Raw genomic sequence first — 25,984 nt, forward strand, 5'->3', positions numbered from 1 at the left:
AACGTTGTCAACTTTTACTCATTTTATCCCGTATCAGTTTCGTGTGAACAGAAATGATCACGAAAATATGGAGAATGAAAAAGGTTTTTATTTGGATACACATAGTGCTTATACTGAGAGGGTGCATGGCGAAATCACAAACTGCCTTTTTAAAACAAAAGGTCAGAATAATAGAAACCTTAAAACCCACGAAACCAATGCTGGCATAGTGAATTACCGTGAAGGATCAGACAGCAAATTGCAGTAAAAGTCCGGGAAAATAAAAAACAAAGTGACGCTCAGCAGTCCAAATTGCTATTAAAACCTAAGGATGGATCAAATTATGTACTGTGTGCATTCTGGGAGTTGTAGTTAAAAGTCATTACGCCAATCTAAAGGTTGATGGGAAAATTGACACAAGATGACTACAAGTCCCACTCTCTGACAACACACTGCACCCCAGTCAAGACCACAAGAGAACGAATCATGAAAAACAAAAATACATACACAGTACAGTTTCACTGGGGAAAGAAAATAATTTCCCACATTCACTTTTTAGCGAATACTTCGACTACGTTGCGGTCACATCGTCAGGATGTGCCAAGATTCCCGTTACACTGTTGTCTGGATAAAACTAAAACCCAGAGTATACTTTTGATGCTCACGTTAACACGAATAACAGGAAGAAAAACAAATAAAAGTTAAAAGCGCCAATATATAGCTAGGCTATATGCGTTTCTCTAAATAATTACCATTTAGTGTATAAAGAAAAAGCTACAACAAAAAAAAAATAGCACTGGTGTCTGAGCAAGACGCAGAACGACTTTTCCCATTTAAACTAATATTTTAAAATATCCATTCATTCTCGTAGTGTTCTAGTACGAAACGGTGTCAACGTTTTTATTCCTTCCACGAAGGCAAACTTAACGAGTGAAACATTCAGTCACTTAAAAAAATGTGTGTAGCGACACATCTACCCAGCAGTATGCGTTGAGTTTAAGGCAACGAAACTGGAGTTTGTTAAACGGGAATGACATTAATGAGCATTGAAATTGCCGTGAAATCTTTGAAGTTAGAATTTTAGATGTAAAGGAAAAGCCTACACATCACATGTGGCACCACCAACACCCCCTCAAATATCTCAAACGGTAATGAAACAGACAAAACCTGCTCAAATATTTAAATAGCCTAGGTACTCTTCTTGCAAAAATAAAACCGATTTGTCTTAAATTCTGTACAATTTCATTAACTATTTTTCTACTAACACGCCATGGAGTCAAAACGCCACGATGGCTCTTGTCCACGCTCCAAGGCTCGCCAGGACCTGCTTGCTGCAGAACTGTCCGTTCAGGGACTGCTCAAAGTCCGCCTGCCGGTTCACCAGCTCCGTAAAGCCCGAGCCGAAGATGGAGATCAGGTTGGAAATGCTGGAGGAGTCCAGCTGCTCGGATGTCGGACAGGGAAAGTCGTCGGACCTCGCCTTCTTGCATTGCACGAAGTCCGGCAGCTCCTCGGCGCAGTACGCGAAGTCCGCCTTGCGCTTCTTGGCGAGCGCCGGCGCGCCCTGGCAGCACGGCTGCGGAGGAGCGCAGCAGTCCTGGTGCAGGTACCCGTTCTCCACCGTGGTCACTACATGCGTGTCCAGGTCAAGAACCGTTGTCTTGTTGCAGTGGGCACCGGCTGGGGAGAAGTCGCAGCTGGGTAAGGGGTAGGGCTCGGCGCAGCAGCTCCGGTAGAAGTCCTGCTCCTTGCACGCCTCTTCGCCATGGAGCGCAGCGCAGCCTGGCGCCGCCTGAACCGGCGTCGGAGGAGCCGCCACTGGATGCAGCGCGCCGCAGAGGCTCGCCGGTTCGCCCCCAGCACTGCTAACGCAGCCCCCCTCACCGTCCTCGGCGAGATCAAGCGGGTCCAACTCCTGGATCTCGTTGCACACCGTCATCACCTCCTCGTACTGCTGCATCCTGTAGATCTCCGCGTACTTCTCGCTCATGTACAGCTGCCTGGCGTTCCTCAGCACGTACGAGACCAGCAGGTTCTTGTGCAGCTTGATGCCTCCTCGCTGCGTTCTGGAGTTGTGGATTTTCCGCAAAGAGATCGAAATCAGACTCTGTGCGTCCACCGCGCACTCCATGGCGTCGGTCACGGACTGCCGTGCTTGTGTTCTCCCTCTTCCCTTACCAAGAAACGGGACTCCCTTTTACGTGAAATCACTGTGTCTGCTTCGGAGCGAGGACCAGTGTGAAGTCTATAGAGTAACATTGAAGCACAGCTGCCCCAAACCTCCCGCATGCAAGCAAGGAATCAACGGCTTCAGCAGCTTAGCGGACGAGATATATTTCGTGAAGGTTTCGGCCCACAACGCCCTGCACCAATAGGAGGCCGTGCTTGTCTAAGATTGACGTTCTTGCTCCGCCCACTGGTGCGCCCCGTGGCCAATCAAAAAGACGCGGTTCCTTTGTACTATTCAAATACCAAACTGACTTTCCCAGAGCGGAATGTTCTCATGAGAAATATTGAGCGACTGTCTGAACGCCGCGCTAATGTGTAACTCCGGTACACAGGCAGACACCCTGGAAACTTAATTCTGTTAAAAAGTTAACAGAGGATTACAATGGAAGTTGATCTTTTAGTCATTTACTAGATTATTCTGCAGCCACTGCTTCCATGGCCTTAATAGTGTATATTTATAAAAGTACGTTCGTGCGTTTTATTATTAAAAGATCCTTGCTCCTTGTATGTTTTGGGGTAAATTCGATGTTGTCGCATATAAAATGTTCAAGTAAAACTCATTTTAGTGACAACGTGGTGATATTGAATTTTTATTTATTTTTTATTTAAAAGCGGGGTTTTAACTGATAAAAATGGTATTAGCCTATATAATATTGTCACATCTCCACACAATAATGTATATGACAATGCACAATAAAGCCAAATAATGACGGCATGCAATTCGTTTTACTTTAAATATCTCATTTAAAAACTCTAAATAGTAGGCTTAACCTACTATTTAATTGGCAGATAAAGACCACAACGGTCACTCAAGTTTTAATGTAAAGTGAGAATTAGAAATTGCACAATAACCAGCAAGAAAGTATATGAAATACATTAAAACTACACTGTCAAACACGGAAAAAGTAAAATGTTTTTTTAAAAGAAAAACATAGGGAAACGGAAGCAAAATTCTTTCACCTTCTTCCGCAATTGTAAAAGATAAGTGGTTAGACCATAGTCAAAAATATTATTCAGTGGGAAATCTGTTTACATCTGTCTATATAAATTAATATGGCGGGATTTTCACTGATGCTCCTTTACCTGAGACAAAGCGATCTGAGGAGAAAGTAGATCCATGCAGAAGCTGCAAGACAGGCTAAGCAAGAGATTATAGCTATTCCGGTGTGCAGCATCACACGTGAAGTTATAAAAAGCAACACGGAATCAGTTAATGGGACTGAGCGATGAGGCAGCACGTCTGAAGGTACTAAGGTAGAAGAAAGAAGCCCAGTAGCGTCCATCTGTATTATTAATGCAGAATACACCAGAATATTTTACGGGACGTGTAACATTCCTTAAAGGTTTTATAGGGTGTGTAGAACATCCCGTTATTCTTACAGTTAGAAGTAGAATTCGATGCTAAATTCTATTTAATTGACGTGGTCATCAGCCAGGAGATCGTCTGTTAATCAAAATTGCCAAATGCTTTTCTGTTTTGACTTCACAGACATTTATTATTTCTCAGCCAGCATGTCGCCAGGTAACACTGAGCTACTCAGAAGCGGCGTCAGAAAAAGTCACGTTGGTCGTCGCCGCTACGCCTTTGTCTGTTGAAGGAAAGTTTTTATTTTTTGCCACAATAAATTCAAAACATATAAGAACGTTTACGGAAACCAAAGGCATGGTGTGTTTTTTTTATTTTGTTCTGGCATACACATACATAAATCCTGCTTCTGTTTAGTAAAACATCCATACATAGGCCTATGTAAACATTAGGATTCATAGCTTCACACCAGTGTCTGTTATACTAACATATTTTTTCATGCAATGCCCCTGTTTACTTGACAAATCATTTGCATTTTTAAATTTGATTCTTTAATGTGCCTGTGTCATTACAACTATTTAATACGGCTGATGTCTGTTTACAGCTCTCTTTATCTCAGTCATCGTTCTGAAATTACATAATTAGACTAACCTACATGTACTTTGATTGCTTCCATGTTGCAATTCCATTTATTGTACGATGTGATTTACATTTGTAGTAAATAACTTTGAATACTATTAGACTTTGCGTTTTTTATAAACATTTCCACGGCAGTGCTGTCAAAACGATCTGCAGAGCTGGCAAAACTGAGTATAATTTGCAAATATTGGGTGCTGGGAAATTCTTGGTTTTCTATAGCATAAAAACAACGAGACTGGGCAGTTTTCAGTCGGCCAGTTCGTTAATCCCTCCCCCACCAGAAACTGCGCGTTAAATAGTATGCTAAGCGGCATGTTTAAAATAGACCGGTCGTTATCACTACTTGTATTGTTATTTCATTTTAATGGCGGAAATAATGGTTCAATGATATTTCAGTGATACTTCAAATATCAGAAACACGGCTCATGCTCCAAAGGAGGAGATGGATACCAGTACCGAGGAGCTGGAATGGTGATCAGTCGCACTGCCTGCGTGTGAGAGCAGCCACGTGGGACGCTCTTATTTTACCGCTTTCACACTTACGCATGATCATGCGGCAAAGTTATTCCGTGTAAGAGCGACTCGGTTTTATGCGATATAGTTTGCAGTGTGTCTTCCCCCCCCCCCCCCCCCAAAAAAAAAAAGATTAGAAAAAGACCTTTGGCTTAACAGTAAGACTCAAGGTTCAATATTTGTCACTTGCATAGTTATACAAGATGCAGTGACATATATCCTGAACCGCTCTTTCGACTAAGCAACATCAGAATAATTTAAGAAGGAATAAGCAAGAATACGATTACAAGGGATATGAAAAAAATAAGCAATATATATTAAAAAAAATTGAACTGAATATAATATAGATTTGAACAGATTTACAGATGGCAACATGCAGTTATAAAGTTAAAGTGCTTTGTACGATGACAGCATAACAGTGTAAACAGTAAGTAATAATGACAGAGACAATATAGAGTGATAGCAATGAGATCCTGAGAAGGTTGCTGTCCTGAGATCATGAACAGAATACTATAGTATAATACTATAATAATGTACTATAATACTATAATAATATACTATAATACACTGCTTCTCAGTGATGAAGGGCTTCTTCCCTGCTTTGTGGGACTTCAGTCCTGCTTCTAGGAGCCTGATATGAACTGTCCTAGCAGTGCACCTCACACCTGCACTTACTGTTTTCCATTCCTTCTGAAGGTCACTTGAGGTCATCCTCCGATTCATGAGGCACTGCCGGATAAGCTAGCGGTCATCTCTGCCATTAGAAAGTCTCTTCCTCCCTCTGTCCGGTGGGTTTGTGGTCAATCCCGTTGTCTCCTGCTTTATCTTGTGTCCTGCTGCTCAGCATAGCCTTCAGGCAGCAGAACCACCATTAAACCAGGATTTTAAATAGCAGATTTGTTTAAAACTAAACATTGGTCTCTTAATTTCTTCCACAACTGTATATCTATCTCTATAGACACACACATGCACACACACATACATATATAGAGAGAGGGTTATATAACAGTTATACAAGATTTATACAATAATTTTCCAAAACCTTGCAGTATTCTCTTTTAATGATCTAATTATTTGCGATTTTTCAGTTTTTGTTATTACTATAAAACATATTGCTCCAAGATAATTTTGCATTATAGGAAAAATATCTGAAAACACCCGATTGTTCGAACAGACACAGTAAACCACAGTTTTTCCCTATATATTTTGTAAAAAAAGCACCTTATAGGGTATGACCATGAGACCAATAAGGGCTCAAAAGGCAAAAGCTAGCTTATTGTCGGCCTATCAAGATTAAGGTTGCGATTACTTGGATCCCAGGGGACATTCTGGTGGATGCAGTAAGGACAGAGTGCACAGATGATTGTATGCATAGTGCCATGCAGAGAGGGTACAGTGTACTGTACCCAACACAGTGTACTGGTGACACACAGTGCAAAGAAAGTAAGGACAGTGTAAACATAGTTTTAAAGTAGGCAGTACAGAAATAAAAGAAATATTCTGGGAAAAAAACAATGTCATACTAAAAATAAATATTTAAATGTATGAATTATGTTTTTTTGTGGTTGTGAAGTTTATGTTCTTATATGTGCAAAACTGGATTTACTGATATGGTTAAAAATTCAGAGGAACATGCTGTAGTCCAACTTGTAAAATATGAGCTGCAAAATATTGTAGATTTTGTGAAATGGACCATCTGTGGGTGGTCACCTGCCCACCTGACCACTTATTCAGTGGAGGAGTCTAGCTCCTCGAACCTCAGCACGGGGCTCCAGTCTGTCACGGAACAAAACAACTGTTTTTGTAACATAAATGCCAGGGTTCCAGCACTGTCAATCACTGGAATTCTGACCCTAAAATCTGTTTGACTATTAATATTGTCAAAACACCTGCTTGGTATCCTAGTCCCTAGGCGTCATTTCTAGTTCCTTTCTGAACTCACAAGTTCCTAGTCCCTAGCTCTCATTTCTAGTTCCTTGTTTAGACTCTGGCTGGGGAATGAATGAACATTGCATTTATATAATGCTTTTCAAGACACCCAAAGCACGTTACAGAAGCAATGGGGAGCCACATCAACTGTGTAGCATCCATCTAGATGCACAGCAGCTATTCTGCTCACCACACAGCAGCTAAGGTGGAGAAGGAGCAGGAGGGAATTCATCAATTAGATGTAGAGGATGGTTAGGAGGCCACATTTGATAGGGCCACAGTGGGCAATTTTAGCCAGGACTTCATTGTAGCACCCCTACTCTTTCAAAGAAGACCTCATTTCTAGTCCCTGTCCTTGTTCCTAGTCCCTAGCCAACATTTCTAGTTCCTTGTTTAGACTCTGGCTGTCTTCCTGAATGAGTGAATGAATGAATGAATGAATATTGCATTTATTGTGCTTTTCAAGATACCCAAAGCGTTTTACAGAAGCGTTAGTCCCTGGATGTGTTCCTAGTCTTGGCCTTTGCCCCTGTTTTTATTTTGGTTCCCAGCCTCTCTGTCTCTCAATTATCCCCTGTTCAGCACTAAGCCAAGTGGTTCTTTTGTTAATAAAATACTCACAATGGCATCCCTACCCCAGAGCCACTCTCTGTACACACAGGAATACATTGGGCTTCAAACCCACAACCCTGGAGGTTTAAAACAACACTACGGGCTGGTCATTATACTGCTCTAATCAAAGCCAAACCTTCTCCCTCCACCAAAAGTTAAAGCTCCTTTCTGAACTCACACTTTCTATACAGAACTACAGCCCCTCCTCCTGTAGACATGGCAACTAGCACAATCTGAACTTCTACTATAGCACTTGTCTGACACATGGTCACAGGGGTCCGGAGCCTATCCCAGAAACAATGGGTGCAAGGCAGAGAATAACCCAGGACGGGGCGCCAGCCCACCACAGGGAACATACCATTCACCCATACCAGCATCATGGCAACTTCAGTTCACCTCAGCATGTTTTTGGACTGTGGGGAAACCAGAGAAAACCCCACAATGACACAAGGTGACATGCAAACTGGTCTCCAGTGCTGTGAGGTGACCGAGTTAGGTGTCACTGCACCCCTGGCTCTCTGAACTTTGATTATTAATCAGACCAGACTTTCGTAGGTGCCAAATCACCAGTGCTGTGCCACAGTTGAGGTAGAAAGAGCAGGATGTGTTGTTATCAAAAAGTTCATTTGTACAATAAATCTCGTGAACCTCAGAAATATTCAGGCATGAATTAACAGAGCAAATTACCTCCGGAGTTTCATCACTGCCTCTGATTCTCTGACATCTGGAAGCTTCTCCAGCAATAACTGCTGGTGTGACTGGTCACTGCACCTCACCTTTTTTTCACGCGACGCCTCACTGTTCCCCTTCCATTTTGAAAATAAGCAATCGCCACTGCCTAAAATGTTAATTTTTAAATTTGGCTCAAATGTTTTTTTTTTTTACAGGTTTCAATCCAAAAAGTTAATAATTTTGATCGTTTTCTATGAGTCTAGGTGGGCATTTACTGAAAGGACTACACAATAAGTTCTTTGACATGTAGAGTAAAATGGAAACAGAATACATCTATATTAGTATAAACCAAAATACAGCCTTTTCCTTTTACAGCCACCTGCCTGCTATCTGTACTATAATCCATTAGGCCTGAAACTACTTACAGTACTGATGCATCATAACCTTTTGGGATTGGGAAGGTTCACCATTTCAATCAGGAACATTGAGAGCAACGGGCATGTTAGACTGGGAACGTGTTGCTAGATTAATTCACATAGTTAATTAAATAACAATTATTAATCTAGCTATGAATAATCATGGTAACAACTCTGGTTTTCACCGCTCTTGTTAAATCCTGGTACTGCTTCATGGGCCCACCCTTTTTTGGGAGGGGTACTATATAAAAATGAATGTAATTTAATGGAATTGAACTGAACTTCAAATGAGCTTTATGTGAAACTGGCACAGATTTTTAGAATTTGGAGGCTGGTCATGGAAATGTGTCAAATTGAAAAATACTTCATGATTAGTAAACAACAAAAGGTAATTAACAAAATGGAAGCAACAATGGAAATGAATTTAATTGTCTGGAACTGTGAATGTAATTTCCGATTTGTCCTTCTGTGACTACTTGCTTATGAAATGAACTACAACTGTACATGCTGTGACCAGGAATGAGTATCACAGATCCATTGCTTATTAGGCCTTATGAAGCCTCGGGACTTTCCCAGCAGGCACTGTGCACAAGGCAGGGGACACCCTCTGTGGTAGGCCAGGTCATCATAGGGGACACTGTCACACACAGTCACTCAGAGGGGACACTGTCACACACAGTCACTCAGAGGGGACACTGTCACACACAGTCACTCACAGGGGACACTGTCACACGCAGTCACTCACAGGGGACACTGTCACACACAGTCACTCAGAGGGGACACTATCACACGCAGTCATTCACAGAGGACACTGTCACACGCAGTCACTCAGAGGGGACATTGTCATACACAGTCACTCAGAGGGGACACTGTCGCACACAGTTACTCACAGGGGACACTGTCACACACAGTCACTCACAGAGGACACTGTCACACGCAGTCACTCAGAGGGGACACTGTCACACACAGTCACTCAGAGGGGACACTGTCACACGCAGTCATTCACAGAGGACACTGTCACACGCAGTCACTCAGAGGGGACACTGTCATACACAGTCACTCACAGAGGACACTGTCACACACAGTCACTCAGAGGGGACACTGTCACTCACAGGGGACACTGTCACACACAGTCACTCACAGAGGACACTGTCACACGCAGTCACTCAGAGGGGACACTGTCATACACAGTCACTCACAGAGGACACTGTCACACACAGTCACTCAGAGGGGACACTGTCACACGCAGTCACTCACAGAGGACACTGTCATACACAGTCACTCAGAGGGGACACTGTCATACACAGTCACTCACAGAGGACACTGTCACATGCAGTCATTCACAGAGGACACTGTCATACACAGTCACTCACAGGGGACACTGTCACACACATTCACAGGGGACACTGTCACACAGTCACTCACAGAGGACACTGTCTCACACAGTCACTCAGAGGGGACACTGTCACACACAGTCACTCACAGAGGGCACTGTCACACACAGTCACTCAGAGGGGACACTGTCATACACAGTCACTCACAGGGGACACTGTCACACACAGTCACTCACAGGGGACACTGTCGCACACAGTCACTCACAGAGGACACTGTCACACGCAGTCACTCACAGGGGACACTGTCACACGCAGTCACTCACAGAGGACACTGTCACATGCAGTCACTCACAGGGGGCACTGTCATACACAGTCATTCATAGAGGACACTGTCACACACAGTCACTCACAGAGGGCACTGTCACACACAGTCACTCAGAGGGGACACTGTCATACACAGTTACTCAGAGGGGACACTGTCTCACACAGTCACTCACAGAGGACACTGTCCCACACAGTCACTCACAGAGGACACTGTCATACACAGTCACTCAGAGGGGACACTGTCATACACAGTCCCTCAGAGGGGACACTGTCACACACAGTCACTCACAGAGGACACTGTCATACACAGTCACTCAGAGGGGACACTGTCTCACACAGTCACTCACAGAGGACACTGTCATACACAGTCACTCAGAGGGGACACTGTCACACACAGTCACTCACAGGGGACACTGTCACACACAGTCATTCATAGAGGACACTGTCACACACAGTCACTCTCAGAGGGCACTGTCACACACTATAGATGCTTTACAGTCACCAACTCACCTACCTGCATGTCTTTGGCCTGTGGGAAGACCTTGGAGGAAACTCACATGAAAATGGGGGGGAGGGACCCACAAGATCCATTCACACCGAGGGGGGAACGGGAGGTGAAGACTGCAGTCCGAAAGGCTGTGGTGCTATTCACTGAACCACTGTGTCAACTGTGCATAACAGAGTAATGTGCAGCAGAGGCCCTGCAGTTAAAGGAGCTGGGCAAAGATGGATCGCTCATGGAAATTATAGCAAATTAGAAAATGGGAGGGTCCAAAAAAGGGTTAAAAAGACCTGCCTATGTATGCCTATGTGACCCTGCATCGGGTGCATCGGGTGCCATTTTTAGAAAGATCATCCTCTTCTCCTCAGGCAGGAGATCAGTTTCCTTGGAGATATCTGGCTTTCCCGCTCTGCCTCCGAGCGCCTCTGGGCAGGTAGGAATGCTGCTTTCCTCCAGCACTTCCACGAATTCATGGCAGAAGTTTTCTTCAAAAGCAAAATAGTACCTAAACTAGAATTAAACACTGCAGAAGTATTCTTACGAATAGCCTGGGTTAAAGGGGTATTTTTAAAACCAGAAAGACAAGCTTAATTATATGAAATGTGATTTAATATTATAAGAATTATTTATTTGTCATGTATCAGACATGCTTTGTCAATGAATGTATACTTTAAAATTATGTTTCAATTGATAATCACCCCCCAATTAGAATGTGGGGGGACCCCCAAGTCCTGGGTCAATTTTTCGCCCGTGCCATCTTCTAACTAGGTATCCTGGTCAGTGTTATGGGGGGCAGGGGGACGGGCACACAGCTGGGGACACACTGGTCAGGACGGTGGGATGAATTGAAACCATTAAGGTTAATTACTCATTGTCATTCATTGTTAAATAGCTTGTTCCTTGACCAGTGTTTCACTGCGGTAGTGAGGAGCCGTCATGGGCGAATCGCGCTACCAGTCCGGAGGCTTGTCAGCTAGCTTCTATCTCTTAGAGGCAGTTTTGAGGAAATGGGACATTCTCACTTCCTCTTTTTGTGGCTCTCGGAACACGACACGCATCCTAAGTTCCGTATCCGTGACAGACCCCCCCCCCCCCCCCCGCACTGGGTTTGTCTTAGGCTGTCAGCGTGCTGCGTAGAATCAATGTCCTTTCAGTCACTGCTCTGACATTAATTGGAGTGACAGTATTTTGCTTCTTTTTCGATGGATCAGCAGCGTGTCTTCATGCCAGTTCATATTGTGTTACAGTATTTTATGAATAATATAATTGACATGTCATGGTAATTCAATAGCATTTTTCGAGAATGACACATAGGCAAAGGTTTACTTCAGGGGAAGGATTAACTGGTCCCCAGGCTAACAGCAGCAGAGACACGCAGGTGTCACCAATTTAACTGACCATTCTGTCTTTCCCAGGGTGGGGGGTCCTCATGTTTGCTGGGGCTCTGAGCTATAGGATGTTACAGCCTATGCACTAACCGCCCCAGTTTTGCTTATATGACATGGCTATAGATTCTTATGTCAATATGGCTATGGGGGGTGAGCTAGCTCTTGGTGGGGGGGGGGACATTGTGTCTTTATGGACCCAGAACTGCTGTGCTTGTGGGATTTCCCCATGCTCACCAGTATCTCCTTCAGGTGCTCCTCTTGGGGCCAGCAAAGGTGTGAGTGAGGCTGTGAATAACATCAGGAACAGGTCAGGTGACCCCATGTCTGGCCGAGTCCACTCTGATTTCTCAGAGTCACAGAGACTCAAGCGGTTACTAGCAACAAAACAGCCATATCAGCAACCTCTCATCAGTATGTGCCGTGTACCCTGTGCTGCCTGCTTGTTCCCCGTGCTCCCTACTTCTTTCCTGTGCTGCTCTCTTGGGCTCTGTACTCCCTGCTTGTTTCCTGTGATGCCTGTTTGTTCTCTGTGCTGCCTGCCTTGGGCCCTGTGTTCCCTGCTAGTTGCTGGTGCTTCCTGCCTGAGACCCTGTGTTAACTACCTTGGGCCCTGTGCTCCCTGCTTGTTCCCTGTGCTACCTGCTTTGGCCCTGTGCTCCCTGCTTGTTCTCTGTGTTCCCTGCTTGTTCCCTGTGCTGCCTGCTTTGGCCCTGTGCTGCCTGCTTGTTCCCTGTGCTTGCCTGCTTTGGCCCTGTTCTGGCTGCTTGTTTCCTTGCTGCCTGCTTGGAGTCTGCGCTCCCTGCTTGTTCCCTGTACTGCCTGCTCGTTCCCTGTGCTGCCTGCTTGTTCCCTGTGCTGCCTGCTTGTTCCCTGTGCTGCCTGCTTTGCCCTGTGCTGCCTGCTTGTTCCCTCTGCTGCCTGCTTGGGCTATGTGCTGCCTGCTTGTTCTCTCTGCTGCCTGCATGGGTCATGTACTCCCTGCTTGTTCCCTGTGATGGCTACTTGTTCTCTGTGCTACCTGCCTTGGGTCCTGTGTTCCCTGCTAGTTCCTGGTGCTTCCTTCCTGAGACCCTGTGTTAACTACCTTGGGCCAGTGCTCCCTGCCTTGGGCCCTGTGCTGCCTGTGATGGGCCTCCAGGTGAATCTCCCGTTGGTTATTTGATAAGAATATCTGCTAAGAAACGCATAATGATGCAATACATAAATAATAGCATATGTCATGCATAGGAGGTACAGTCTGTCCTTTTAGCTGGGTAGTACTTCAGTGATGTTTTTACTGTGCCACATTAATTCCGTTTACCTGCTGATTAGTGATTTTAGAATATTATAAATTCTGTAATGGGTTGGTATCCTGTCCTGTGGAAAATGGATGAATGAATGTGTGTTCTGAAGCCGGGCACAGAATGGTCAAAATAAGGTCACATGATTGCATCTCTGTTATCCATTAACCATTTCTCCCATTAGACCATAAGAAATGATGGCAAAGTTGTGAAATGTAATTTTAAAACTAAGTGCAACATGTTAGAGAGATATTCTGATGTTATAAATTAGAGAAGCATCCATTGGAAATGTACGATTTGACATTGATGCTGAGCTGGGGCTGCGGGGGGGCTGGAGGGCATTTTGGGCTCCCTAAGGCTGGGGTACACTCTGGGCTGGACGCCAGGACACATACACACACACGTGCCATCAACATACACTATGGGATGCCTGTTAACCCAACTGCATGTCTTGTAGGAGGAAGTTGTGCCAAACAGACGGAGACTGCATAGACACCCAACACCATGGCTGGGTTCAAACCCCCAACCCTACTGGTGTCAGGCTGCAGTGCCACCAAAATTTATTTGAATTGGGATTTTCATTTAACTACATGTAGAGCCACTGTTTCTCAACTACTGGGTCGTAACCCATTTTCAGTATGGAAAGCATAGTTAAAATTATTGTAACCCCCCCCCTCCCCGGTCCACACCTTCTGCCACGGAATAATGTGAGTCTTGAGCGGCTGAGTAATTCTGATACAGTGGGAGTGTCTCCTGACATCACTTATGGTTTATTTGGTTACTTTACCTTATATTAAGCTTTTCTCATAAATGTAAACCTTTATAATGTGACACACATTATTCTCACTTAGATATTTGGTCCCACAATTAATTGCAGTTTCTCTGGTATTAATCACTGAACATTACAATTGATGACACAGGACAGTGCAGACGCCTGGCGAACACTGCAATATACAAACGCAGCACGCAGCACGCAGCACGCAGCAAATGCGCGGCATGAAGGCTCATCTCCGCAGCAGCCCTGCACGTGTGCGTGTGTCTGCGCCAGGGTTCAGCAGAGTGCGGATCCCACAGCTCTGCTGGAATGTCGACTTCCCCCGACCTGTTGAGACTTATCTGCATGCCTGGGGGCGGGGGTGGAGAGGCTGGGGGAGGGGTGTGGCCACATACCCAGAGAGAAGGGGGGGGTGGGGTGGGGATGCTGCTGATTGGCTGCTGCCCTGTAGCTCGTCAGGCTCAGGTATGCGCCCCTGGGGGGGCCGCCTGCCTCTGTAAAGGACACTTAGCATTAGTGTCTTGCTCCCCTCTGTGGTGGACTCAGGAAGGATGTGCTGCTTATTGACAGTCCAGACATTTTCTCACCTCCCAGGCTGTTCGTTGCCCAAGCCTGGCTGCTTTTTATCCCAAGGAAAAAAAATACTAACCGGTTCTGTCGATTTTTTTTAATCTTTCACATTAAACACTAGCAGATAAGCAGAGAAATTCTCCAAGACTGGCCTCACTAGCATTTCTACGCTTAGCTGTTAGCGTTTGCAGTGCATCTTGTCTGCATTTACACTGCTTGTGTGTGTTTCATACCTGTATTTTGTATGTGTGCCTTTTCATTTACCTCAGTTTTTTGCACATAGATGATTCATTTGGAAAGTTCTGCTGGTGTCAGATTACCAGTGGTCATGCTTCGCAGTTGAGGTCTTTGGTAATTTCCGGATTCTGTGGTTCAGTGACAGATTTTTAGGAGGAACGTGTTACATTCGCACACATGCACATGCTTGTACACATATGTGGCATGCACAAACACACGGGATACGACGCACACATACATGCAGACATATTTCTGTAGTGCACACACCTAAAGAAGGGCAGGGGTGCAGACACGCAGTGCAGAGGTGCAGTGACTTACACTAAGCCCCGTGAAGCAGCGAGAGACAGTGGCTCTCTGTCCATGCAGGGCAAACTGATGTCCCTTTACGGTAGCACTTGACCACTGGGGATGCATCTGCCCCTTGTCTCTCTCTCTCTTTTCACATGTGATTCTTTTTTTGTTAGGCTTCTGACATAGAAACTCAGCTTTGATACAGGCCTCACTCAGGCCTTTGGAGAATTCCGGTGGCTTTTCATGTGTTGGTTTTAAGGTCTTGCCTGCGATAGGTTGCACATGGCCTCTCGAAACAAACACGTAACCCCCGGAAACGCCCACGGTCTTTTTGCTTTATGTTTTTTTTTTTGTCATTTTTGTCATTCTTTGACTGGTTGTTTCCTGCCCTCCGGAGGTAAGGCAAAGGGGGGAGGATGGAGGGTTGAGGGGGGTATTAGACGCTTTGAGCTGGAGAGAGAAATTCTCCCAAGTGCGATTCTGTTTCAAAAAGAAGCCCATAATATGTTTTTTGCCTTCCCGGCTCCCATGGCGACCTTATTGCAATCGCCAATGCTAGATTAATGATGCAATTTTAGCGACATGTATATTCTCACGATTTAAAAAAAAAAAAAAAAACTAATATTACCCTCCTGGTGCAATGAGCAACCTTCAGGAGACTGCAAGTGTGAAACGCATCGAGCGAAAGCTGCGCATGCAAGGATATAAAAGCGAATAGCTATAGGGATCGATGAGTGGCTGAGTCTCCTGGCATTCCTGTAAAATGCTGCAGGGAGGGGCCACTGCCTCGCTCTCCTGTCACCTGTGAGAGACACAAACAGGGCGTCACTTCCTGCCCCAAAGATGGTGACTGATCTCTTCAGTTGATCTCCCCTGAGTCAGAGGCTTCCGCTTCTCGGTGTTCTGCTCTCTGTTCTTGCTGACATGCACAGGATGCAACAAGCACAGGGCCAGCATGGCTGTCTGCATGCGCCGCTGCCAGCCAGCTGTCTTGCTGCACTGCCGCCGTAAACATGAATACGTGCATCGCTCTTGGGACTTAATTTGCGTTTTGGGTGGAATGCTGGCATATTTTATACATGTAAAGGAATTCTCAGATTGAGTGCACTGCATCCAATCACTGTGTGTGAAGCCTGAAACGAAATGGTTTTAGAACCACTTGACAGTAGTGACCTTAACATGGGTAAATTTGAGATTAATTTGAGTGTCTGAAGAGCAAAGACCAAAACAATAATATACAATGTTAGGAAGGCTAACATAAGTATGAGGCTGAAACTAGAAACTGTAAACTGGATGGAGTTAAATAATAAAACTGTTGAAGAGGCATGTGAATTTTTAAAAAGCACATTAAAACAAGAACAGGACTTCATACTAAATCTTCAAAACTAGGAAACTGCAACCAAAGTGGTTTAATACTGAAATTAAGAATAAAGTCAGGAGATAAAGGGCTCTGTTCCACAAATGGAAAATAACTAGTGTGGAAATAAAGCAGGAGTATTTAAGTGTACAGGTTGAGTTAAAAAAATAATATCACACTCACTAAGAGGAATGTCAGAAGAAAGATTGGAGGCTAAGGATGACATTTCTTCCAATATTTTAACTCCAGAAGTATTCTAAAAGCTGAAATCACTAATCTGGAGTACAGTATGGGTCTTATAATTGAAAATGAAATTGATATAGTAAAAGAGTTTAATGATTATTTTACACGGGTGTTCACAGTAGAGAACTTACCACCATTTACTACAAATACAGTGTTGTCTTTTAAGCCTAGCTGAGCTCAAAATAAATAAATCGCAGGGCCCTGATGGCATCTTACCTATAGTTTTAAAAGAGATGAGGGATGTTATTTGTCGACCTTAAACTACTATTTCAGAAATCTTTATCTGCTGGTGTGGTATCTTCTGATTGGAAGCATGCTAATATAACACCCATATTCAAAAAAGGGGATAGAAGTAATCCAGCAAACTATAGGCCAATCAGTTTAACTCGCATAACTGGAAAAGTAATGGAAACTATAATCCAGGCGAAAATGGTAGATTACCTGGATTCAAATAACATTCTGAGGGATAGCCAACATGGATTTAGGAGAGATAGAACCTGTTTAACTAATCTACTTGAGTTCTTTGAGGAAGCTACAAGAGAAATTGATCGCGAAAAGGCCTACGATGTGATCTACTTAGATTTCCAGAAGGCCTTTGATGTTGTCCCCAACAAACGGCTCTTGCTTAAGCTCAAAGCAGCAGGGATTTTAGGAACTGTAAGAGCTTGGGTCAAAACTGGTTAAAAGACAGGAAGAAGTGGGTAGTTATTAAAAGCACAATGGCACAGTGGGCCTGCGTTCAGAGTGGGGTACCGCAGGGTTCAATTTTAGGACCACAGCCATTCCTAATTTACATTAACATTAATGAAACCAATATATACAGTACACTGGTTAAATTTGCAGACGACACCAAGGTGGGTGGTTTAGCAGATACTGATCTAGCAGCACAGAGGCTACATAGATCTTCATTTAACTAGTGACTGGACTGATACCTGGCAGATGAAATTTAACATAGATAAATGTAAGGTAATCCATGCAGGGAGCAGAAATATAAAGTACAGGTATTTTATGGGTTCCACTGAAATACAAGCAGCTGATTATAAGAAAGAAGAAGAATGACCTCGGTGTGAATGTTGATGCTTCCATGACCCACTCTCACCAGTGTTGGGAAGCAATTAAAAAGGCCAATATGATGTTAGGTTACATCTCTAGGTCTATGGAGTTTAAATCAAGGGGGGTGATGCTAAGATTATACAATTCATTGGTAAGACCCCACCTAGAATATTGTGAGCAGGTTTGGTCACTTTCCTTAAAAAGGACATAGTTGACATGTAAAGGGTTCAACGTAGGGCTACAAGAATGATTCCTGGTCTTAGAGGAATGTCTTATGAGAAGGTTAGCTGAGCTGAATCTGTTCAGCCTCGAGCAAAGGAGACTAAGGGGGGACATGATCCAGGTATATAAGATTCTAACAGGTCTGGATGCTGTTCAGCCAAATGGGTATTTCAGTATTAGTTTAAATACTAGAACTCGTGGCCATAAGTGGAAATTAGCGGGAGAACATTTTAAAACGAATTTGAGGAATTTCTTTACACAGCGTGTAGTTAGAGTATGGAATAGTCTTCCTGTTAGTGTAGCGCAAGCTAAAACCCTGGGTTCCTTTAAATCAGAGCTAGATAAGATTTTAACAACTGTGAGCTATTAGTTAAGTTCTCCCCAAATGAGCTTGATGGGCCAAATGGCCTCCTCTCCTTTGTAAATTTCTTTTGTATGTTTTTACGTGTGACGTTGAATGAAAAGGTGACTCGCTCCTCGGTCCCATCAAGGCTCCGGCAGTTTAAAGGGGCACATCAGTCTGCCAGTGAAGCAGCCTGCTGGGGGTGGGTGCTTCCAGGATGGGGCAAATGGGAGCAGGAGGAAGTGTGAGACCATGCTTCCTGTGGGGGGGGGTAGCCTCTGTGTAGCCTCTGATTCTCTGATGTTTGGGACTCAAAAATAGCCTCTCAAAGTGCGCAGTCTAATAAGCATCACTGCTTTGCCAAAGTGAAACTGCATCTTATTTAATGGGAATGAAAGTGCTTTTTAATTTGAAGGTAGACTGTTACATCTGCGTCAGGATTTCGACATAATAGTCAGGCATTCAAACAGACAGGCAGGCAGACAGACAGACAGACAGACAGACAGGCAGGCTGGCAGATATAGATAGATAGATAGATAGATAGATAGATAGATAGATAGATAGATAGATAGATAGATAGATAGATGAGATTGCAGTGTTACTGTAGCACAACACACAATTAGAAGGTAAAAAAGACATTTAGACAACAACTGATAAGAGCTGGCTAAACTCCAGAAGAAATAATAAAAGGCAGTTAGCCGGTCGGGCTCTCCCACATGTGCCGGGCCGGTCGGGCTCTCCCACATGTGCCGGGCTGGTCGGGTACTCCCACATGTGCCGGGCTGGTCGGGTACTCCCGCGTGCCGGCTGCAGTGTGTGCTGGAGGTGCACATACAAGCCATGCTCACATCACACACAAAAACCACAGGGCCCACCCTACAGGCTTCCTTCCGCTTAGTGAATCTAAACCTTGGTGCTTTCAAACCTCCTCCCCTAAGAAAAGAACTTTTTGAAAAACGGGGTAATGACACGCACAGCTGGCCCACACACACACACACACACACACACACACGCATGCACACACATACGAGAAATTTTAATAAAAGTTTTTTTGAAATCAAATCAGATGTTTTGTTTTGTATGTTGTTTAAACTGTTCATCAGAAGTGGATTGTTTTAACGTTCTGGGCGTACAGACCTTATGAGACGGCCGTCGGCGTTCTCACTAGCTTTCATCTGTGAGACATTGGAACAACAAAGAAAAACCCCTTCAGCCCTTGTAGAGAGAAGCTTGTGATTCACGGGGAAACCTGTTTGTAATTTGCAAAACGAAACTCTAAAGTGGCGTTGTTCTGAAAAAGGGGAAATTTTGTGCCTTGTCACTTCCTCTGGTCTGAAGGCATCCCCGAGCTCTCTAACTGACACACAGACAGGCCCTGTGAAGGGCAGTCCTCCATTTTTGATGGGCACATGCCAAGCACCTAAACCTGCTTTGAGGATCCCCTCAGCCATGCTGTGTCAGCAATCCTGTCCTGGCAACATGGAGGAGATCCAAGAATGATGGTCATCATCTGACAAAAGCCATCGTGATATTTCAGCATGACTAGCTGGGGCTGATGCATGAAAACTAGATATATGCCTCCATGGTGTCAGTGTGTGTGTGTGTGTGTGTGTGTCTGTGTGTGTCTGTGTGTGTGTGTGTGTGTGTGTGTGTGTGTGTCTGTGTGTGTGTGTGTGTGTGTGTGTGTGTGTGTGTGTGTGTGTGTGGATGTTATTTTGACGTTCTGGGGACCATTTGTCAGGTCCTCAAAAAGATATGTGAATGAACTCAAAAACCTGAAAAATGCCAAAAGTCTTTTGTTATTTTGTTTGGTTACTTACTGTAACGTCGTAAAGTTAGGACTGGGTAGGGCTTAGGGTCGTCATGTTGGGATTAGAGTTTTCCCCACAGAAATTAATGCAGAGTCCCCACAAAGATACTTACAAACCTGCGTGTATGTGTGTGTGTCGAATAATAGGGTCAGCAGAGCAGGATGTTCTCCACAGCCCTGTCAGCTGACTTCCTGCCCTTATCACCCAGTGGGGAGAGGTGTGGCAGGAAGTTATCTTGGGATTCCCCCCTGGGGGGTGGAGCGGGGGAGGAGGGGGAATCCCCCATCTGCTCTATATGTGTCAGATTTTCACAGTGGTCAGATGATCTTGCTTTGACTAACAAAGCTCTGTCTTTTGATACATTACTACATACACACACAGATAAAGGCAGGGAATCTCCATGTGTTCATATATACAGTACATGCGCTACATTTTCAGGCAGAAATTTGCCAGCCCTAACCCTAACCTTTCAGATGGTATCTAAGCTGGCTCTGTAGGTAAGGCTGTAACCTCACAGCTTTAGGACTGGGCTTTGAATCAGTCCTGCCATTACATGTATGTGCAGTTTGCATGATCTCCCCATGGAATTTTCTTGTGAAATCACTTATTTGAAGGATTCCACAAGGAAGCATATGCAGAATTTTTATTTGCCAGCAGTGGAAATTTGGTGACAACAAGGAAAATAAACTGGAGGTCAATGCTTTGGGAAAATGGTAACTGTCCTGGTCATAATTCAAATGGAGCTCGGCTGTCAGGGTTCAGCTGGAGAAGCGCCGTGCCGAGGGACAGCATCTGAAATGGGAATTCATTTCCTGCATCATGGTGAAAGCAGATTACCGAGCCTAAAGTCAGGGAAGGAAAGCAGCATGGACAGCCCAAGAGCTCACCGGGAAAACAGCACGGACAGGCCGAGAGCTCACCGGGAAAACAGCACGGACAGGCCGAGAGCTCACCGAGAGAACAGCACGGACAAGCCGAGAGCTCACAGAGAGAACAGCACGGACAGGCCGAGAGCTCACCGAGAGAACAGCATGGACAAGCCGAGAGCTCACAGAGAGAACAGCACGGACAGCCCAAGAGCTCACCGGGAAAACAGCACAGACAAGCCGAGAGCTCACCGAGAGAACAGCACGGACAGGCCGAGAGCTCACCGGGAAAACAGCACGGACAGGCCGAGAGCTCACCGGGAAAACAGCACGGACAGGCCGAGAGCTCACAGAGAGAACAACACGGACAGGCTGAGAGCTCACCGAGAGAACAGCACGGACAGGCCGAGAGCTCACAGAGAGAACAGCACGGACAGCCCAAGAGCTCACAGAGAGAACAGCACAGACAAGCCGAGAGCTCATGAGGAAAACGGCACGGACAGGCCGAGAGCTCACCTAGAGAACAGCACGGACAGGCCGAGAGCTCACCTAGAGAACAGCACGGACAGGCCGAGAGCTCACCGAGAGAACAGCACGGACAAGCCGAGAGCTCACAGAGAGAACAGCACAGACAGGCCGAGAGCTCACTGAGAGAACAGCACGGACAAGCCGAGAGCTCACCTAGAGAACAGCACGGACAGGCCGAGAGCTCACCGAGAGAACAGCACGGACAGGCCGAGAGCTCACAGAGAGAACAGCACAGACAGGCCGAGAGCTCACCGAGAGAACAGCACGGACAAGCCGAGAGCTCACAGAGAGAACAGCACGGACAGGCCGAGAGCTCACCTAGAGAACAGCACGGACAGGCCGAGAGCTCACCGAGAGAACAGCACGGACAAGTCGAGAGCTCACCGAGAGAACAGCACGGACAAGCCGAGAGCTCACAGAGAGAACAGCACGTACAGACCGAGAGCTCACCTAGAGAACAGCACGGACAGGCCGAGAGCTCACCGAGAGAACAGCACGGACAAGCCGAGAGCTCACCGAGAGAACAGCACGGACAGGCCGAGAGCTCACCGAGAGAACAGCATGGACAAGCCGAGAGCTCACAGAGAGAACAGCACAGACAAGCCGAGAGCTCACAGAGAGAACAGCACGGACAGGCCGAGAGCTCACCGAGAGAACAGCATGGACAGGCCGAGAGCTCACCGAGAGAACAGCACGGACAGGCCGAGAGCTCACCGAGAGAACAGCACGGACAAGTCGAGAGCTCACCGAGAGAACAGCACGGACAAGCCGAGAGCTCACAGAGAGAACAGCACAGACAAGCCGAGAGCTCACAGAGAGAACAGCACGGACAGCCCAAGAGCTCACCGAGAGAACAGCACGGACAGCCCAAGAGCTCACAGAGAGAACAGCACAGACAAGCCGAGAGCTCACCAGGCGACGGCTATTCGGGAGTTATGCCACCTTTACATTGTGTAACACACTGTCTCAGCACGACCAGTTTCATCCAGCGTTCCATTATGGCACCTTTCACCTAATGCAGCCGGGGTGACTTCCTTCCTGTCTCTGTCACAGACGTACCTCGAGGGATTTAGATGGAGAGATGAACATCTGGGCCTGTGAGGGTCAGGAGATGTTATCTCAGGGTTTCAGGATTCTACCAGCTACTGGCCAGCTGATGGCCAGGCGAAGGTGATGGTCTCAGTGTATAACAAGGGGGGTAACGTGAATATGAGTATGAGTGTGACAGTATACTGAGGGGGCGGGGGGTAACGTGAATATGAGTATGAGTGTGGCAGTATACTGAGGGGGCGGGGGGTAACGTGAATATGAGTATGAGTGTGGCAGTATACTGAGGGGGCGGGGGGGTAACGTGAATATGAGTATGAGTTTGACAGTATACTGGGTGGGTAACATGTAAATATGAGTATGAGTGTGACAGTATACTGAGGGGGCAGGGGGTAACGTGTGAATATGAGTATGAGTGTGGCAGTATACTGAGGGGGCGGGGGGTTACATGTAAATATGAGTATGAGTGTGGCAGTATACTGGGTGGGTTACATGTGAATATGAGTATGAGTGTGGCAGTATACTGGGTGGGTTACATGTGAATATGAGTATGAGTGTGACAGTATACTGCGTGGGTTACATGTGAATATGAGTATGAGTGTGACAGTATACTGCGTGGGTTACATGTCAATATGAGTATGAGTGTGACAGTATACTGCGTGGGTTACATGTGAATATGAGTATGAGTGTGGCAGTATACTGGGTGGGTTACATGTGAATATGAGTATGAGTGTGACAGTATACTGCGTGGGTTACATGTGAATATGAGTATGAATTTGGCATTATAACGGGGGGGGGTAACATGTGAATATGAGTATGAGTGTAACAGTATACTGAGGGGGTGGTTACATGTAAATATGAGTATGAATTTGGCAGTATAACGGGGGGAGGGGTTACATGTGAATATGAGTATGAGTGTGACAGTATACTGGGGGGTATATGTGAATATGAGTATGAGTGTGGCAGTATACTGTGGGGGGGTTACATGTGAATATGAGTAAGAGTTTGGCAGTATACTGGGGGGGTATATGTGAATATGAGTATGAGTGTGGCAGTATACTGTGGGGGGGGGGTTACATGTGAATATGAGTAAGAGTTTGGCAGTATACTGGGAAGGTTACATGTGAATATGAGTATGAGCGTGGCAGTATACTGGGGGGGTTATATGTGAATATGAGTGTGGTAGTATACTGGGGGGTTATATGTGAATATGAGTGTGGCAATATGCTGGGGGGGGTTACATGTGAATATGAGTGTGGCAGTATACTGGGAGGGGGGGTTATATGTGAATATGAGTGTGGCAATATGCTGGGGGGGGGTTACATGTGAATATGAGTGTGGCAGTATACTGGGAGGGGGGGTTATATGTGAATATGAGTGTGGCAATATGCTGGGGGGGGGTTACATGTGAATATGAGTGTGGCAGTATACTGGGAGGGGGGGTTATATGTGAATATGAGTGTGGCAGTATACTGGGGGGATTATATGTGAATATGAGTGTGGCAGTATACTGGGAGGGGGGTTATATGTGAATATGAGTGTGACAGTATACTGGGGGGGTATATGTGAATATGAGTATGAGTGTGGCAGTATACTGTGGGGGGGTTACATGTGAATATGAGTAAGAGTTTGGCAGTATACTGGGGGGGTATATGTGAATATGAGTATGAGTGTGGCAGTATACTGTGGGGGGGGGTTACATGTGAATATGAGTAAGAGTTTGGCAGTATACTGGGAAGGTTACATGTGAATATGAGTATGAGCGTGGCAGTATACTGGGGGGGTTATATGTGAATATGAGTGTGGTAGTATACTGGGGGGTTATATGTGAATATGAGTGTGGCAATATGCTGGGGGGGGGTTACATGTGAATATGAGTGTGGCAGTATACTGGGAGGGGGGGTTATATGTGAATATGAGTGTGGCAGTATACTGGGGGGATTATATGTGAATATGAGTGTGGCAGTATACTGGGAGGGGGGTTATATGTGAATATGAGTGTTGCAGTATACTGGGGGTGGTTATATATGAATATGAGTGTGGCAGTATACTGTTAGGGGATTACATTTGAATATCAGTAGGATTGTGGCAGTATGCTATGGGGGGGTACATCGTTATTCAGCCACTTCAAATCTGTGACATCACTTCTCTTCATTTATTTGCTGATGACGGTAGTTTCTATGAAACACATCCATCCATCCATCCATCCATCCATTTTCCAAACCGCTTATCCTACTGGGTCGCGGGTGGTCCGGAGCCTATCCCAGAAGCAATGGGCACGAGGCAGGACACAACCCAGGATGGGGGGCCAGCCCATTGCAGGGCACTATGAAACACATCTCATCTGCTTATCAACAGATCTGCAGTCGCTTTGAAGACTAATAATGATCTATAAATCTGCCGGTCTGCCCGTCCATGTGGGCAATATGCCAACATATTTTATCACACTTTTTTTCACATCAGTCAATATCAATAATTATTATTATATAATTCAAATCATTATTTCTTTGCTTCCAGAATCCTTTTTTGCTTAAAATTCCCTTAGGATTGCCCTTAATCAGGTTCAGAACATGAAAAATGACGAATGGATTGCAAACTGGTATCTAATTTTACTAAATTAAGGACACAAAAATAAAGTCACGGGGTCTAACACTAAACTGAGAGCCCGGTTTGCTGCCACGTTATTCTCCAACGGTGTCGCCCTTCTTCCTGGGGCCAGGCTTCCCATCGCTGGGTTCCCACCTATTCTGTACTTTACGGGATCATCCGTTTTGAAAAATATAATGCTGTGTCCCATTTTGAAACATGCTTTGTCCCGTATTTCGCAATTCCTGGGCGTTGATGTCCTGCATTTCTTCAGACTGAAAGTGGAAACCCAAATTGCAGGTGCTAGTGAAGGTAAGCGCTTGCAGTCTGCATGTTCTGCTGGATGGAAATGCTTCTCTTGGTGAAACTGGTTCACAGTATTTCCAGTTGTGGCTGGTACAAGGTACTGCTACACCTCCCACCTCTTTTTACCTCGTTTATCCACAATATCTGCTTTTTAGCATGATGTTGGGGCAGCTGAACCGTCGCTTTCCAAACTGACACTTGAAGCTTCCTCTGAGGGTGAGCTAATCTCATCCATGATATTACAAAAACGGTAGCCTGTGCCGTGCTTTGATAGCTTCCTCTGCATTTGTTGGGTACAGCTTGTCTGTTCTTGAAAGACTATCGTAAGATTGGCTGGAATTGCGATGTGATGTGTGCTACGGAACGATGCTCCTTATCATCAGTTTATACTTTTCCACCAAGAAAAGTAACGTATTACGGACAACGAAGTGACAGATTTAGAGATTCGGAGAGGATGGGGGCTTCCTGGCAGGTACTGGGGGGGTGCAGAAACGTGTGAATGATCTTTCCAGGGTCACCCTTTGACAGACCCTCGTTTCTCCACCTCTGAGGTCCAGCTGCCCCTGATCTTTGGTTTTATCATGTGCTTCCTGTCTATTTGTTGGTTCTGAGGGGAGTGTATCGTC

At 45.4% G+C, this 25,984-nt stretch overlaps 1 protein-coding gene across 1 annotated transcript; it reads right to left on the reverse strand.

Moving 5' to 3' along the window:
* Positions 1–68: 68 nt before the first annotated feature.
* ier5l (immediate early response 5-like) lies at positions 69–2,302 on the reverse strand. Its single transcript, XM_048984364.1, has one exon. It carries the CDS (start codon positions 2,108–2,110, stop codon positions 1,256–1,258), a length of 855 nt encoding a protein of 284 aa, XP_048840321.1. The 5' UTR covers positions 2,111–2,302; the 3' UTR covers positions 69–1,255.
* Positions 2,303–25,984: the final 23,682 nt, after the last annotated feature.

This window comes from Brienomyrus brachyistius, chromosome 2, assembly GCF_023856365.1.
Source record: "Brienomyrus brachyistius isolate T26 chromosome 2, BBRACH_0.4, whole genome shotgun sequence".
In the NCBI taxonomy this organism is placed as follows: domain Eukaryota; kingdom Metazoa; phylum Chordata; class Actinopteri; order Osteoglossiformes; family Mormyridae; genus Brienomyrus; species Brienomyrus brachyistius.